Source organism: Charadrius vociferus, unplaced genomic scaffold (genome assembly GCF_000708025.1).
Source record: "Charadrius vociferus isolate BGI_N301 unplaced genomic scaffold, ASM70802v2 scaffold526, whole genome shotgun sequence".
Lineage (NCBI taxonomy): Eukaryota > Metazoa > Chordata > Aves > Charadriiformes > Charadriidae > Charadrius > Charadrius vociferus.
The window spans coordinates 297,820-314,191 of NW_009648966.1; the positions used below are offsets into that span (position 1 = coordinate 297,820).

Below are 16,372 nucleotides of genomic sequence, written 5' to 3' on the forward strand. Positions count from 1 at the left end.
GAGATTTTGTTCTGTGTTGCCATTTCGGTAAAGTACTTAAGTTGGGTCTGTTGGAAACGAAATCCTGAGTCTTGCTAGGGCTTACATTTACATTGCTTTTTCCACCTTCTTGCTTATAGCTTCAGAAATCTGTACACAACCTGTGTTCAGATATTATGCATCTGTTTTATTTAGGCAACATCTGTTAAAAATACTGCAGAGAGCACACTGCTCTGTGTCTGTCCCTGGTAGCTATGCGTGCTGAATGCTGAAGGGTACAACAACCAAGTACCAGTCAGGATAACTATTCTCATTTCTAAGTGAATTCTACTCTTATTTTCTGTATTGCTAGTTTGTAGTTTGGTCATTCAAGTGGTGTAATGATCGTTTAGCAAAACCTGCTGGAGAACAAATTTGATTTATGAGTCCCGTGCAATACTTCCTCTCCGATATCTAAAAACTACAGAAATAAACCAAAACAGAGAACAAAATATATCCTCAGCCCTTTGCAGTGCTGCACAATGCAATGAAATACATAGGTTTTGCCTCTGTGTGTTTGGTCTTGAAACATTTCTTGTTCACAACAAGTGGCAGAGCGATGGAAATAATTTTTAGGTGATATGCCAAATTGCCAAATTCTGCTTTCAGGCCAGGCTTTGGGGAACGTGGGTTGATAACGTTGACACAATATTGATGCATCTACTTACAAGTCCTTTGTGTAAATAATTAATCTGAAATGTCTGCATGCATCCTAATACAATGTTAGTTTAAGTCCTGGTGCAAAAAAAAAAAAAGTATCAATACATAGTATCTCTTGTGGGAAAGCTGCAGAGAACTATAATGTATATATATTTGTGCAATTTAGGATAAAAAAAAAAGAGTCATCAGAAGGAAGTATTCATACCTTAGCAATAAAATAAAAAGTGTAATCAGTGTGTGTGGCAAAACTGACTTCCTAAAATTTATGCTGTATCTGGTCAAAGTTATTCTCATCAGTTATAAATTTCCAGTGTATACGCAGGCCAGAAGATATAGTAATTTGCATTGAAGTCCTCTCCTTAAATTGTGTATTGAGTATTCAGTAGTCTTTTGACATGCCTGGTTAGGGTTTTGTGGTATTAAGCTGTGTTTACAAGAGTTTCTTCCCCCACCCCCAGCCTCTGTTCTGGAGATATTTGGAAACCTAAAACATCTTTCACACAGTTAGAAACTGGGCATTTCTATGCTCAGAAATTACAGGCAAGCTACTGGGTTTTTTTGTTGTTTTTTTTTAAATCAAGTATTAGAGATGAGATGATAATGTGAAAAAATATATATGTTTATCTAAAAGCAAGCATTCGTTTCTCTAAGTAGGTTGTCTGACCTACTTACAGATGACCTATTTTTACTAGATACAGTGGAGAAATATATGCGACTTCATTGTGAGTAAAGTAGTCTGCATTGCTACATTATCCTTAAATCCTTTTGATCCTTTTAAACAAATTATTTGTGAGAAGCAAGGTAAGATTAAATGGTGCACATTGTGTGTTACCGTCTATGATATTGGATATATAGAAAATACACCTCAAGTACTTTGGCCTTCAATTAGGCAGTCTCATTTAGAAGTTGTAAGAAACATAATAAACACTTTTAGACTTGAGCTTGCGTTTTCCTATCCTTATTTTCCTTTAAAAAAAAAGTTTAATTAGAATGGGAAAGTGTATTTATCATTAAGTTAAACTTGGTGTTTAACCTTTAATAAAATAAATGTGTATAATTTACATATTAATGTCAGCTGCTTTTTATTCCCTCTGTTTGGTTTCTGTAAAGTTCTACCAGGATACATTTTGCTTCCTCCCAGTACAATTGCTGGAAAATTGTCATATGCGTATTAATGAAAGTTCTTACACTCTAGGTGACAAGCATTCAGCTGGGCTAAAAGGAAATGCATTAGGAATGATTACAGAGAATTAAATATATTTAGGGAAAGCAGTCACCCACAATCAGTTGTAGCAGAGGAAATACATAAGGAGAGTTAGTATTGTTGTTTCATTATTTTAGTCACTGGATGGATTGGCACTGCTATTATTGTTTGAGAGACTTTTGCTATGAAATAAATAGCTGTAAGTATAAAGTTCAAAAAACTTTGGCCCCAAATCCTGAAAGTTCCTGTTGTACTACTATCATTAGTGAATGCATAAACTTGAGACTATAAAAACAGGGGTGAAAATTGTGGGTTTTGTTTTTGTAGCACATGATGGTAATGGAAGATATGCTAAAGGACTTTCTGCTGGGAGAACATCTTCTTTTAGTTGGCAATCAGGTGAGTTAAACATCTCTTACAATGCATGGAACTAACTCATCATTTAACAATTAAATTAAGTCTTTGGTTTGCTTCATTGAAATTGCATTCATTTGTACTGCTGAGGCATTTGACCTATTTTTTGATTATCTACTAGTGTCCATGGTTTTTATGGGCATGTATATGTGGAAAATGTAAATGCCTTAAATTATTTTTTTTTAAATTGCTATCAGAATAACAAGTCAAAACATTAATAGTTATACGTAACACCATTACCATTAAAATCTTCAGTTAATGGTTTTGGTTATTATTCATGGCTATGTATCAAACCTCTCCATTAAAGCCTCCACTAGATAGATAAGGTAGATAAGAGGTGTACACATAAGTATTATCCAAATCTTACTTATTTTTAGCAAAATGTTAGTTTTCTCTAAAAGAGATATAGATTCACTTCATTCTTTGGCTAGTATCTTTGTTGATGGAGACTTCATTGGTGAGATCATGGTGGCTGTTGTGTTCTTTTAAGTTGGTCGTTGCTGTTTCATGACACCTTCTAAGTTTATAGGTTCCCCAAGATGGGCAGATGTTCTCCAATTGGGTGTTTGAAAGTCTTGATGGTCAGAACCATCTTAAACTATTACTGGAACAGTTAGATGACTTGAATGGAATTATACGTGTTACCAGTTAGCTTGGGGAAAAAAAAAAAAGAGAGAGCTTTTGTTATTATTTCTGTATGTTTGAAGTGTTCAGGAAAGTGATACTTCCCAAGCTACCAGGTCCGGTTTTCCCCCATAAAGTAATCTCCCTTTAGTTTAGCTTTCCCTTAGCAAGGATACAATAATTTTCTAGCAGATGTTTCTCTTCATGTTTTGCAATGGCCTTTGGAAAAAGTCTAACACAAAACACTAATGGTCTAACCTACATGGAAAGGAATATAAAAAGCTGATTGTTATTAATGTGTGTAGATTAAAATGACAGTGTACAGTTATATACAGTCTCATCTATTTAGAGTTCTTGTTAACAGCTTGAATTTACAAAGATGTTATACTTGAAACCTCTGTATACTTTTGCTGGATGATGCCAGCTTCTCCCAAAAGGTTTCATCTATTCATAAATAGAAATGAACCTATTTAATAAATGAGGTAAGATCTGTTTATTCTGTTTCATAAATGGTGCTTTCTATGCCAGCTTCCGAGTTGGTATTGAAAATGTTATATAGTGCATATTGCCTGTAGGACCTGCTGTCAAGGAATAGCAAGAGTGGGCTGCTCCACAGGGGAATGGAGGCAGAGGTGGTGTCCTTAATGACAAGGTTCATAGTCCCACAGTGTCCAAGCAAGACAAGCAGGTCTGGGGATAGCAGCCATGGTCAGCCAAGTGCCCAGTGGCTTCCAGACAGGTCCATGGTGATGAGGCAGGTCTGAGGTCAAGCTAGGAAGTCAAGTCAGCAGGTCCAGGCTGGGATCAGCAAGGTACAGAGCCAGGCACAGCATTGCCGCAGTGTAGGATGAGAAGGAACTGAGGAAAGGGCCGGAGTGTAAACGCAGCTCCCAAGCCGTGGGGGGTCAAAGGAGACCCCAGTGAGGCAGCAGCACCATGTCAAAGCTGACCTTCAACACAGGCAAGTAAAACCCTAGTGGGGGGAAGAGCTTGAAGAGCCCGGTGGTACAGTCAGGGCCCTTGACACATGCTTCCTATGTTCCACCAATTTGGCAAAAAAATTTAGAAGACTATGCGAGTACAATTTTTAGGGTGTAAGGTATTTTCCCAGCAGTGATAGACTCATCTTTAATAATTTAATGTGTGCCACATTTTCTCCAAGCTTATGAAACTATAATTGAAGACAGTGTTAAAAGATTTAACTGCGTTGAAGTACTGGAACATACTGTTTTGGTTCTAGACATTCGCTCAGCTGAACCATTAAGTTAGAAAATTGATTGATTTGCTGTGATTTCTCTTTGGCAACGCAAATCAGTAATACTTACAGGTTTTGGTTTTTAATTGCTAACATTCTTCTGAGTACTTTCAGGTTTACTCTTTACTAATTTGTTCCACTGTTTTTATGTGTGACTAAGAAAAAGCCAGCTGGCCTTTTCTTTTTGAAATACTGTTTTTTAAATTTGATCACTGTATTTGCCATTCTGCAGTCTTTTAGGACCACACCAATCATCCTTGATTTCTCAGGGATAATCACTAGCCATTTAGAAATTGCTTGGCTAATTCCTTAAATGTATTACTGTAAATTTCTGCGGCATTTGATGAATCCTGTTCAACGACTTTAAAAGAAACCATCAATATGCTTTCATGCTGTATGTGCAGATACCTTCCGACTGAGGATATTAGTTTTCATCCTCTTTTTGTAAAGCAAGTGATTGAAAAACAGGAGTGTTTGCTGTTCAGTTACTTTGACAGTTCAATCTGTAATGAGAAGGTAGGGTTTTTTGATTGCTTGATACATATATAAGTGTGGACCTGTGTTCCTCATTGGGAAGAAATAGATAATGTTTTTGCGTGGAGATAGGAAGTGCTGTTTTGAGTTCCTTTCTGTCGTACTTGTTGGTGAATGAGTGAATCATGGAAATTCAGTGTAAATAACTGACAATTCAAATACTCTGTACCTGGGTATTCCAAAATACATGACCAACTTTGAATGCTTGAGTTCTTTCCTAGATATTTGAATGAGTTGGCATATACCTTAGAACATAATTAGGTCCATCAAAATGATGACTATGTAAGTGAGGTTCTCTGTTCAACTGTGGTTCAATGTGCAAGGCTTGACCTGTAGTCTTACTTTTAGAGACCGGCTTTGGTTTTGCTTGGTTGATTGAATGTGATTTTCCTCTTTTGCCTCTTCTGTTTTCATAACACATGTACACACACAACATTCCTATTGGCTTAAGACCGCTCTCTTTCTTTCAAATTCTGTAAATGTAGTGTCTTTTGTATATTGTTTTTAGTTAACAGCTGCCTGATGAGAGTCCTTTCATCAAGATTGTTTTTAAGATATGAACTTTGATGATTAGTATTTGAAATTCAGTAAATTAAAATTAAATTATCTTGGTGGATGTTAGGGACTGGCTTTCTTAGTGAAACTGAGGGGAATTTGAAGATGAGTGTTAGATACAGACAGATGTCTTTAGATGTGTTCAGCTTCTGAAGTAAACTATAACCCACTTCATTCATGTGTGTTCCCTGGAGCCTATATGGCCCAGGATTTCACAGCATAAATGTATTATGTGAAATATGGCTTTGTCTAAATATTTTACATTGGTTGTTGATTTATTTTGGACGCTAACTGGAAGGTGCTTCCATTTCATATATAAGCAAACAGGTTTCTTTGGGTCCTTGGGAAAGGCAGCGGATAGATATGAACTTTCAGCTATGAAACAGCTTCCAATGAAAGGAAAAGCCAGTGCTTTCTATATGGCTCCTGATACTGCTTCCTGAATGCTCCTGTAGCCTGAGTGTGAATGAGACTGTCTATGACCATCTACAGCTTTTCAAAGCAGCTATAAAGCAGCTTCTTCCTTGCCTAAGCAGCTATTTATTACTCTCAAAGCAACAGGCAAACAGCAAGAGTAAAGGTTGCTTATTCCAAACTTTGCAGTGACTGTTTATTTAGTCATTAGATGAGCTCTGAAGCTTCATGAGACAGACGGGAGTATTTATTCTTACTATCGAGGACAATTTTTAGGCTGTGTTTTTGTGAAAGTTTTCCTGATGGACATTGTGCAGTTTGTGGATTGGCCACTACTTGGTATCTTTTACTGTCTCCTTGAATTTCCTATCTGTGGTAAATAGGAGAGAAACTATGCTAATAAACAGAATTTGTTTCCATAAAAACTTGAAAAATAGCAATGACTGAAAGACTTTTTTTTTTTTTTCTCGCAATTTTTAATTTTACATATAACATTTCCTCAAGTGTTGCATTTGGAAGTTGTCTAAAGAGAGCTGTTGGATGTTTTCACCTTTATTGGTCATAGGTGAAGTATTGGCAAACACCAGTTGGTTTTGAAGACACCAAACAAAATATTCATAGTTCAAAGGATTTGTGGCTTTCTGGAGAGAGAGAAGGCTCACAGCCGTGTCACTTCTGAATTATTTTATAACCCTGAAGTTCTGAAACACCAAACCACATTAAACAAAATTGATATTTTTTATTTGGCATTGTTCTGTTGCCATAATTTATAGTATGAGCTGTTCAGATAGCTGATCTCATAAATTAAAGAGGTTCTGTCATAGCAATGAATCCTGAACATTTCTGGCTGTGGGGCATAGTTAACATAGCAGAATTAACAAATATAACAAGTAGTGTTCATTTTGGCTTTTGAAGTTACTCTGTTTTCATTCACTGTATAAGTATGGCATAACTGTAAACATTACAAATATTAATATAGTATATAATTATCTTTTAAATACACTTCTACTATGATCTGTCATGAGTTATCTAAAACAGCACAATTGCAATTCTGTGTAGCAGGACAGAGGCAGCTGGTACCAGGTCCAGGAGTTCTGCTATGCCTTGAGAACAGCATGTGATCCCTGGCCATATGGTCATTAATGCTTCACTAGCCCTTATCCATTCCATAATGTGTATTTTAAATGATACATGTATTTTTATTTTGATTCAAGTTTCAAAATGTACAGCCAATATTCTTAGGTGCATTTTAGTCAGTGTGTGCCCCTCTGCTTGACTGTACCCTGTCAGCTTTGGCACGCAGTGCTTGGCCTTCTATACTTAGGTCACCTGTTTTGGGCTTTATACCATTTGCAAAGTGTAGAGCATAGCAATGAAGAGTGGTTGAGTGGATATCACCGTCCATATCGTATAAACATTACCAAAATTATGAGGAACGTTCTCTTTGTCAATCTTCCTGAAGGGTGTACAGGTGAAATGCAGTGTACATTGGGACAACCTCGTGTTCATCAGAACCATTTCCTATTTGTCATCTTTTGCTTGGTTTTCTCTTTCCAGATTTCTCAGTTTCTCTTTTGTAGTTTTCTTCATTGGCAGCCTTTACGGCTGTTTCTAAGTATTTTGTACTGGCTGATCTACCCTTGATTATGAAATACTTGTGTTTCCAGTATCCATCCTGCTTTTATGTAAATTTCTTAATAAGGAAGAGCTACAAAAGAAAAAAGACAACAATTAATATATTTCCTCTCTTCAACAAGTATTATTACAGATTAATGGATGCTGGAGTTCTAGATCATGTTCTGGCTTTCCTATTGCTTATGTTCTCTTTTCAACAAGAAATGCAAAGTCAATAATCAATAAGAATAATCAGAAATGCCATTCAGTTACTGATTAAATTACTGCTGAATACAGAAAGCATTTAAATTTTGTCCTTCTTCATTTGATGGTGTGGAAATTTGGACTGTAAAAATAGCTTCCCCTCTACTTCCCCATGTACAAAGAGAGCACTTTGCAAGGTAATAAACCAAGCCTGTTCCTGAATAGCTTGCAGTCTAATTAGGCAACATATAGATAACAGAAAATCAGAAAGAAATATGAAGTAGAATAAGAATGAAGACATCTATAAAGGTGTTGAATATTGTTGTAAATAATTTGAAAGAAGATCATGACAAAATCTCTGGCAGCACTTAGTAAAAATGTTGATGTGAGCCCACAGTAAGTAGGCTATCACAGATACATGAATGTAATGTCCTTTTGGCATCTTTGGTAATTATTTCCCTGATAGAAGAATGCAATTTGATCCTTTCTGCTGCCTTTTCTTAATTGAGAGATCAACTTAAATGAACTCTTGGTCTCGCACTAAGAATTTATTTTATTCTTGAAGAATTTAATAGGACAAATGATTGAGTCTTTCTTAAAGATATTTAAAAGGACATGCTTGAATAGATCTATCCTTCTAAGGTAATATTCTTCTTCTTATCTCACTGTGAAATTGAATTAAGTAGATACTGAGAGTGTAATAATATCAGTCACCAGAAAACTTGAAATAGCAAATGTTTGGTCTTTTAACTTTCCTAGAAATAAAAAAAACCCCTTTGTTTTCCTTCAACTCGTGTAAAAGTGGATAGCTTCCTCTGCAAGGCAAGAATGCACTATCCTAACCCAAATTTTTATTATTATTATGAGCGTGAAGAAATTGAGCTCCAAATGAGCTACGTTGGTTGAAATACTATGATATTTTTTGCCTAAGGAATTCTATGTGACAGTTGTGGGAAAACTCGGAAAATATCTCTCTTTTACTTGCTACAGTCATAACAGTATGTGCACATATGAGAATAGGCGTGCTTTTTAAATGTGTCGCTGCTTACATTATTGCTTTCTGCCTTTACAAGTTATACTGAAGAACCAAAATAAAAAAAGAATCATTAATTGATTTTTCTTTCAGATGTTTCTTCCCACAGATTCTTTCTATTGTAGATTTTTCATATGCTCCTCTCCATTGAACCACAATCGTCTTACCTCGCTGGACATGTGAGGATTGTATTTAGCCTGATGCGGCTCTGGGTTGAAGGTTGTACTTAAATTCAAAAAAAGGCATAAACTCTACAAGATTGTCTAGACCTGTAGTCAGAGATGTATCCAAAGCATCCGATTCATGACTTCTATCAGGGAATTAAGTTTATTGGTTCTTATGGTGAAATTTTACTCTTTTACCATCACCATATTTTTTGCGTGCTCCAAATAATAAACAAAAAAATAAATAATGAGATACTGAACCACAGAGCATTCACTGTTGTGACCAATAAATACATAGATTGCAGCTGGGGCAAGATTAAAGCTCCACTGCTTTTGTGCAGCTATTTTCCTCACTGACATCCAAGAGAGGTAGCAATGATGGTGTCTACTGCAGTGGTCCTCTGGTAGCAACATCTAGTGTCTGCTGGTGACACACCTGCAATTATTACACTGCGTTATTCACGTTTGTTCCAACCAGGGAGCGATGAGCTTAAAAACACCTTGAGTGATTGAGAGAGTTCTGTATAGGTGCTGCTTGTTGCTTTGGTGATAACAGTACTTTTTTTTTTTTTTTTTTTTTTTTTTTTTTTTAACAAATCAGAAATACATCCTCTGGTGTAAAAATAGCAGCCTCAATCAGAATGCATGCATTCTTCCAAATGTTTTTGTTGGCAGAAACAGGCAAGCTGTGGGCATGGAAGGTGGTTTAGTGCCAGACCCAGTGTTAGAAACCGTCCGTTAGCAAAAGTGTTTTCAGTTTCTTCATTGTCATTGTTCAGCCATAAGTTTCTATGATAATGACACTATCAGTATAACTCTATGAAGTCACAAACTGAGAACTCTGACATGAAGGTTCTGTATACTAATGTTTAATGAAAAGTCAAGATTGTTGTTTATTCTCTAATAATAACAATAATAATAATTCCTAATAATTTAAATTAATTTTAAAATAAAAATTCCTAAGGTGAAAAAGTGATAAACCACTTTTTTCACCAGTTTCAAATTTTGTTTCATTCTTTTGCAATGAAACAAGTAGCTCTGCTATGCTGGATGGCTGTGTGCTGAAATGGAAAAGGTGTGATTGCAGTGTCTCAGCAGAAGCATAGTACCAAAGAGCACAGCATGACAACCTCTTTAACTGCTTCAGTATGACCTGCAAATCACTGAAAAGAAAATAAAAATGAGACACCACGGTTTAGATTTTTTTTCCCCCTAATAATGTTGGTTTTGGTTTTGGTTTTTTTTTTTTTTTTATAAGAATCAAACTATTACTTTCAAAAAGTTGTGTCCATTCTTTTGGACTATAACTTTATGGACTTTAGTTGGGCTGTGCAGGGGAGAAATTTGTCCCACTGCTGTAATAGCTGCATCCTGAATTGCAAAATGCCTCTTGGGACCTGTAACAACCTTGTTTATATTTGAAACTGCAGTTACTGCGAGAAGATTAAGTCATTTTATCCTTGGTAACAAGTGTTTACAGTGTCAGTTAGGAGAATTTTTAACTAAGGGATTATTTTGCCTTCTAATTGCATAATTTCCTTTTTGTTATTCATTAGTGCAGATATTTACTTCCCATTTTTTTCTATTTCAGTTGTCCCATATGTCTGATGGAATAAAAATTGTCTAATATTTACTTTCTGAAATATTTTTATTCAGTTCAGCTGAAACACCAACACAGATGTTCTTTTCTCTCTAATTAGCATATGTTTATATTTCTGTTAAATTAACTAACTGCGATAGCGCATATATAAATAACATACAGCAAGTCTTAATGGCAAACTGGTTTGTCCTCTGAATGTTACCTTAGGGTGCAATAATTGCAAATCACATGAGATTATGTTCTGAATCCAATCCAAGTTCAACGCAGTCTTTTAGTATGTTCACGTGAAAGGTAATTCTGATTCTTTCTGCTTAGTTGACTGCTGGCTATATGGGTGTCCAGAAGATCCAGCTTGATCCTTGGCACTGGACATAGACTCAGGGAAAAGGAGGGTGACTTTGTTGCCATTTTTGTGATATGTTGTTTCTGAGGTGCCAGTAACTCCTTTCAGAAGGGTTTTTTTCCAAAGTGTGTTAGTATTTTCCACATTTTTTGTTCCTCTGAAGACGACTACCAGGCATACTCTTTATCCCATGAAGGTCAGGTGAATTTGGAATAAACCCTTCTTGGCCTTACATTAATGAATAATAATTAAGGAAGGAATTCAACCATGCTCTTTTTTTTTTTGCAGTGTTTTAATGGTGCTAAAGAGCCTCCTGAATAGCTTTGGTCTCCTCTTTTTCTATTATATCGTGTCTTCTCAATGGAGTAGCTGAGACAAAGAGAAGTGGTAACTTGTCATGAAGTAGGAATGTGGAGGGATGGAATCAAAGAGCTTTGACTTGAACTTTGCTCCAGCTAGTGTTGCCAACCGAGGATTTTATGTGGTACACCACAGCCTCCAGGAAGGCACATAATGTACTGTCTGAAGCAGTTCAATCTAGAAGTTGGGCAATGTTAACGTGTTTATAATAGCTAAAATCTGGTGGGAATGCCTTTTGACATTGGAATACTGCATGCACCTTTTCAAAAATGTATCACGTTCTGAAATAAAGGTATACTTAAAATGAAATAAAAGGAGGTGTGCGGGGAGACTGGCGAGATGCACAAATACAAATGAAGAAGGGGCGAGATGGGGTCATGGCACAGCTCCCATTGACTTCACTGTGTTACTTTGGTAACCGTGCTCTTTCCCCTCCTTCACAGTGGTTCTCCACCAGGCTTGTGTCCTCTCAGCATTCTCTCAAAAGTGAGGTGCACTCCCCTTAATACCGCTGGTGATAACAGCATGGATGGAAATACATAAAACCAGCTATTTAGTTCTCTTTCTATTGGAACGGGAGAGGGGGAAAAAAAATAATCTAGCAGTGTTATCTTGTAGTTGGGAAAATATTCCTTTCGGGCATAATTTTAAGAATCTATCATAAACATATAAACCACACGCACTTTCCGTTATGCACATGAAAGCCTTTTTTTTTTTTTTTAATTACAGTAATCATTTTGTTTGATATTAAGTATGTTTTACATTGATTCAATATGCTGATCTGTTTCTTCATCTTTGTACTTGCCACAGCTGGCTGCAGTCCCACTCTGCAGAGAAAAGGATATGCAATCCGCTTGGGATTGGTACAGAAAACTGCATGCTGACATCTGCCCAGTCATCTTTAGCTCTCTTAGGAAAAGTAAAGGAAGCTGCTTTCAGCATGGGTGTTTTGTGTTTGACATAAGGATTACTCCTGTTTATTCACCCATTTATGATTCCAAGTATCTGACTGCAAGTAGTAGGAAATATATAGGAATAAAACTGCCTGTTTGCACTACTAGAGGATTCTTACTGTTTCTTGTTACTTTTGATGTTTCTGATGCAATTCCTGAAGTTGTGTATTACCCCCCAAATGGGTACGTTCTTTGAGTTCCTGGAAGAATCTGTTAGCAGAGTGTCACCTCTGTTTCAAAGCAGTGGAGAACTGTGCTTCCAGTGACAGTTTTCAGAAATGACTGGTGATAAATATTGTGTGTTGCAGCTTCTTACTACACCTGTGTGTAAACTGTAGATTCTTCTGACAAATTAGATGGAAGAAGGTTTGTGAGGAGACATGTGGCAGAGCACTAACTTGAGTTGACTTTCCTGTGTTGGAGTCGAGTCCGCAGTAGAATCTAGGTAGTTCTATTTTTAACAGCTCTGCGGTATTTCTTCCTCTGCTCTTGTGGTGAGAACTCTTCTTCTGTCATTTCAACTACTACACATATGTGTATGATTCTCCATTCTCATAAATGTAGTCAGATGAGAGACTGTGGTCCCATTTTGAGAAGCTTAAACAGTTTACAATTCTGCAGCTGGCAGTTATCATCTTTCAGCTAGAAGTTACAGTCATAAATGTCATAACTTGCAGCTCTGAATGCTCCTATTCTGTTTCGATGCCAAGTGAAACAGATTAGCGACTCTCAAATTGATCTAATCTAATCTCTTTAATCTTTCTGTGGGTTATATTTATCTGCTTTACTTTATGCTGGTGTGGACTACTAGGTGCATTCATGCAGTGAGAGTGAGAATCTCAGCAGAGGACAGTGTCTTGTCAAACAGCTTTTGGCTGGGTTACAACTGAACTTTTCTTTCTACTAATTCTTTTCCTTTTTCCTTTGCAACCCTTGGCAATCTCACTGTCATTCTGACCTCCCAAATCTGCAGCCATGTCCTTGCAGGAGGGATAAGCATCTGTACTGTCATCTTTGTCTGCATCTACATGAGCATTTTCGACCCGATCAGGAATGTACTTTTGAAAGGAATGTCCTTACTGCAGTTTGATGCGTGTCAAGGGATGTATGACCTGGATTCTCTTAGGATGGAGATGTTCTCCAGCAGCAGGCTGAATTCGCTCCTCTGCTAATTCCTTCCATGGAACCAGTCTAGGCCTGGGCTGAAGTGCCGTCTCCTGAACCACTTCTGTACACGTCGTACCAGGGTGTTAGCAACACCTGATTCACTCCATCAATCCACTGTCATCATTCTGCATATCTTGCTAATGCAGACATCCTGCAATAGAGAGTTATAGATTAGTTTGGTCTCCAACCCAATTCTGACGCCATCTGGGCCTTTTTTACTAACTCCAGTGGAATGGGATTAGCAAATATTACCAAGGCAATGCTCTAATTTCAGGTAACAGTTACAGGATGTTTCCTATGACCACTGAGAATTATCTTTTCATATTTAGTGCAAGCCAACTTCCTAGCATTCACAGCCTTGCGATACCTGTGTGAAATAAAAGGGCTGGAAAAAAATGTTATTATTTAAAGGAATGCATAGGCATGCATGACATAACTCTAGAGACTCAACCCTATTTCTGGTTATTCCTAGTAAGACAGGTAAGTATTTTGCAAATACATACATATTTAAAATAAAATACGTATCACTAAATTGTGTTCAGAATTCTTTGATATGGATTGAAATTGTGTTTGCCTATAAAGGAACATGGAGAGTATTTTAGCAATTTTATAGAATTATAGAATCGCTAAGGTTGGAAGGGACCTTTAAGATCATCAAGTCCAACCATTAACCTACTCTGACAAAACCACCTCTAAACCATGTCCCTGAGCACCACATCTACCCTTTTTTTAAACACCCCCAGGGATGGCGAATCCACCACCTCCCTGGGCAGCCTATTCCAATGTCTAATAACCCTTTCAGTGAAAAAATGTTTCGTACTATCCAATCTAAACCTCCCCTGACATAGCTTGAATCCATTTCCTTTCATCCTATCACTTTTCACCAGGGAGTAGAGGTCCGCCCTCACCTCTCTGCAACCTCCTTTCAGGTAGTTGTAGAGGGTGATAAGGTCTCCTTTCCTTTTTGGAAAGATATCTGTTTATAACTTTTAAGTGTGTACATCTGTATTATGTCTTAATATTATATTTATTTACTGCAGGGTGTTGGGAAAAACAAGATTGTTGACAGATTCCTTCACCTTTTAAACAGGCCCAGAGAGTATTTACAGCTACATAGGTAAGAACGTGTTACACTTCCATACTTTGTGTTCATAGTCTGTTTTCCCACACTTTAAAACTCGTGCTTCTGAAGTTTAATTTGTTCTCATTATTTGAACAAAGACCCTATTATGGTTGGTGGCACACAGACCACAGAAATGTGTCTGGTTTATAGACAGAGCCAATAAGCTGACAGGTTGAGAAGGGGGTACAAGAATCTAATGCAATCACATTGCTTAACACAAGAGGAAGTAGAAGTCAGAGCGTATTGACATTAAACCATGCTCAAGAAGAGAGAGTAATATTTTGCTGTCATTTCTGGAGAGATTTCTGTAAGCAGGAGGTACTGTGTGAAGGAAAAAGTTCAAAGGTGCTTGTTTGAATATGTCACTCCTTGGAAAAAAGATATTTTACAGAGTAAAGGCTTTTTGGTTTTTTTTTTCCTGTGGCACTCCTGCTGACCACACATATATCTTTCTCACCCAGAAACATATTTGGATAAGAAAATTATAATTTTTTTCACATGCAAGCTAAAAAACAGACTTCAAGACAACAAACTAATTGAAAACAATTCAAAAGCTGAAATAATATCAAATTATCTGCCTTTTTTTATGACATGAACTTTAAATCAATAAATTGCAATAAAGGCTGGGTATGTCTAGAGGAATCAGTTTTGGTTGAATTGCATCCTTTTTCAGCTTCATTCCTGATCTTTGCCTCTCTTTCTTCAACTTCCTAGCTTCATCACCTTGTCTCTTTCCATAATCACTGTTTTTTAAATAGTGCTAATAAAAAAGTTCATCTTTGATATTTTGCCCTTTAACAGCAAAGTCTCTGTAACTCTCTCTCTCTCTCTCTCGCTTTCTCCCCCAGCTTTTTGTCTTCAAATGTCTTGTCCTTCTATTCCTAATACATGGATAGCCTTATCTCATCACTTTTCTATTGCTGTTTTCTTTTGTACTTCCTCACCTAGACTTCCATTACTACTTTCCCAAATAGTGTTTTTGTAACCTGCTACTTTCAGCTTTGTGTTAAATTTCGTACCATCTTCTCTGCTTGGAGCAGCCGCCATGTCCTTCTGGATGAAATACACTATCATTTTTGCAAAACCCAATTATTTAACAAAATACTACAGTATTTCTGTCACTCAGAGTGTGTGTCTTTTTGAAAAATTGTTGTCCAGTGAGGTGTGGTCAGACAGAACAGTGTTTTAACATAAATTCAGATAGCTCAGGAGAACATTGCATAAGCACGATGTTTGGGGTCATGTTGGGGTGGTAGAATGTATTAGTTACAATACGCTAGTTGATGCATCTCTAGGAAAAAAAAATAAATTTGTTTAATCAAGACAAATTTCTATAGACTCTGTGAAGTACTGTTTATGGTTACAAGGTTCTACTGATAGGTTGATGTAGGAGATGATGAGTAGTCCTATGGAGTTTTACAAAAATAATTCCTGATAGAGAAAATCCAGAAGTTTCTATTTCTTGGGTGGCATTTTGAAATACCTTGTGAAGAACCCAGTCTATATAATATCTTGATAAACTGTATAGGGCATTTAAACAAGGATTACGATGTTGTTAGTGCACGCTTTTGGATTGCAAAACAAAAAAAGAGTAAGTTTAGAAAAAAAACCCAAACCAGTTCACTACTAAGCTTCTGGATATTTTGTGGGGAGAAATGCAGTCAGTAGCTTATGGCATAGATGTATTTTATCAGAAAATATGCTAGAATGTGCAATTCATCTTTGATAGTCCTGGATATTTCTACAGATTTCCTAATTAGCTACCATCAATACCGTTAGAGCATGTTAACAGGAAATTATTTTTAAATTTCATACTTCTAATGGTGCTCAGATACCTGGATTATAAATCTAGAGCAATTGAATTCAAAGCATGCATTTTAGTTGACTATTTTGTAGGGGAAAGATATTTTCACTGCTTTCTTCATGAAACATGTGGAGGCGATTCAGTGTCAGATGAAGGTGGACATTCTCTGTCCGTTCAGAAATGTGTCTGACAGATGGTACCTCATTAGTTCCTGTAATTTGGGTTGCAGACTCTTCAGTTCCACTTCAACTAGTCTCTGGAAGTAAGTGTGCACTTGTCAGCTGCATATCCTGAGGCTCTGAGTTTCTAGTGAGGTAGGGAATCTGTAT

At 36.8% G+C, this 16,372-nt stretch overlaps 1 protein-coding gene across 1 annotated transcript in view; it reads left to right on the top strand.

Annotated features, from left to right (window-relative positions):
* The window catches only part of VWA8 (von Willebrand factor A domain containing 8), a 106,189-nt gene that overhangs the window by 65,467 nt on the left and 24,350 nt on the right, over nucleotides 1–16,372 (top strand). The window contains exons 19-20 of the mRNA XM_009887708.1: nucleotides 2,210–2,281; nucleotides 14,157–14,233. Of these exons, the coding sequence (XP_009886010.1) occupies nucleotides 2,210–2,281; nucleotides 14,157–14,233 (149 nt within the window). The remainder of the gene's footprint in view (nucleotides 1–2,209; nucleotides 2,282–14,156; nucleotides 14,234–16,372) is intronic.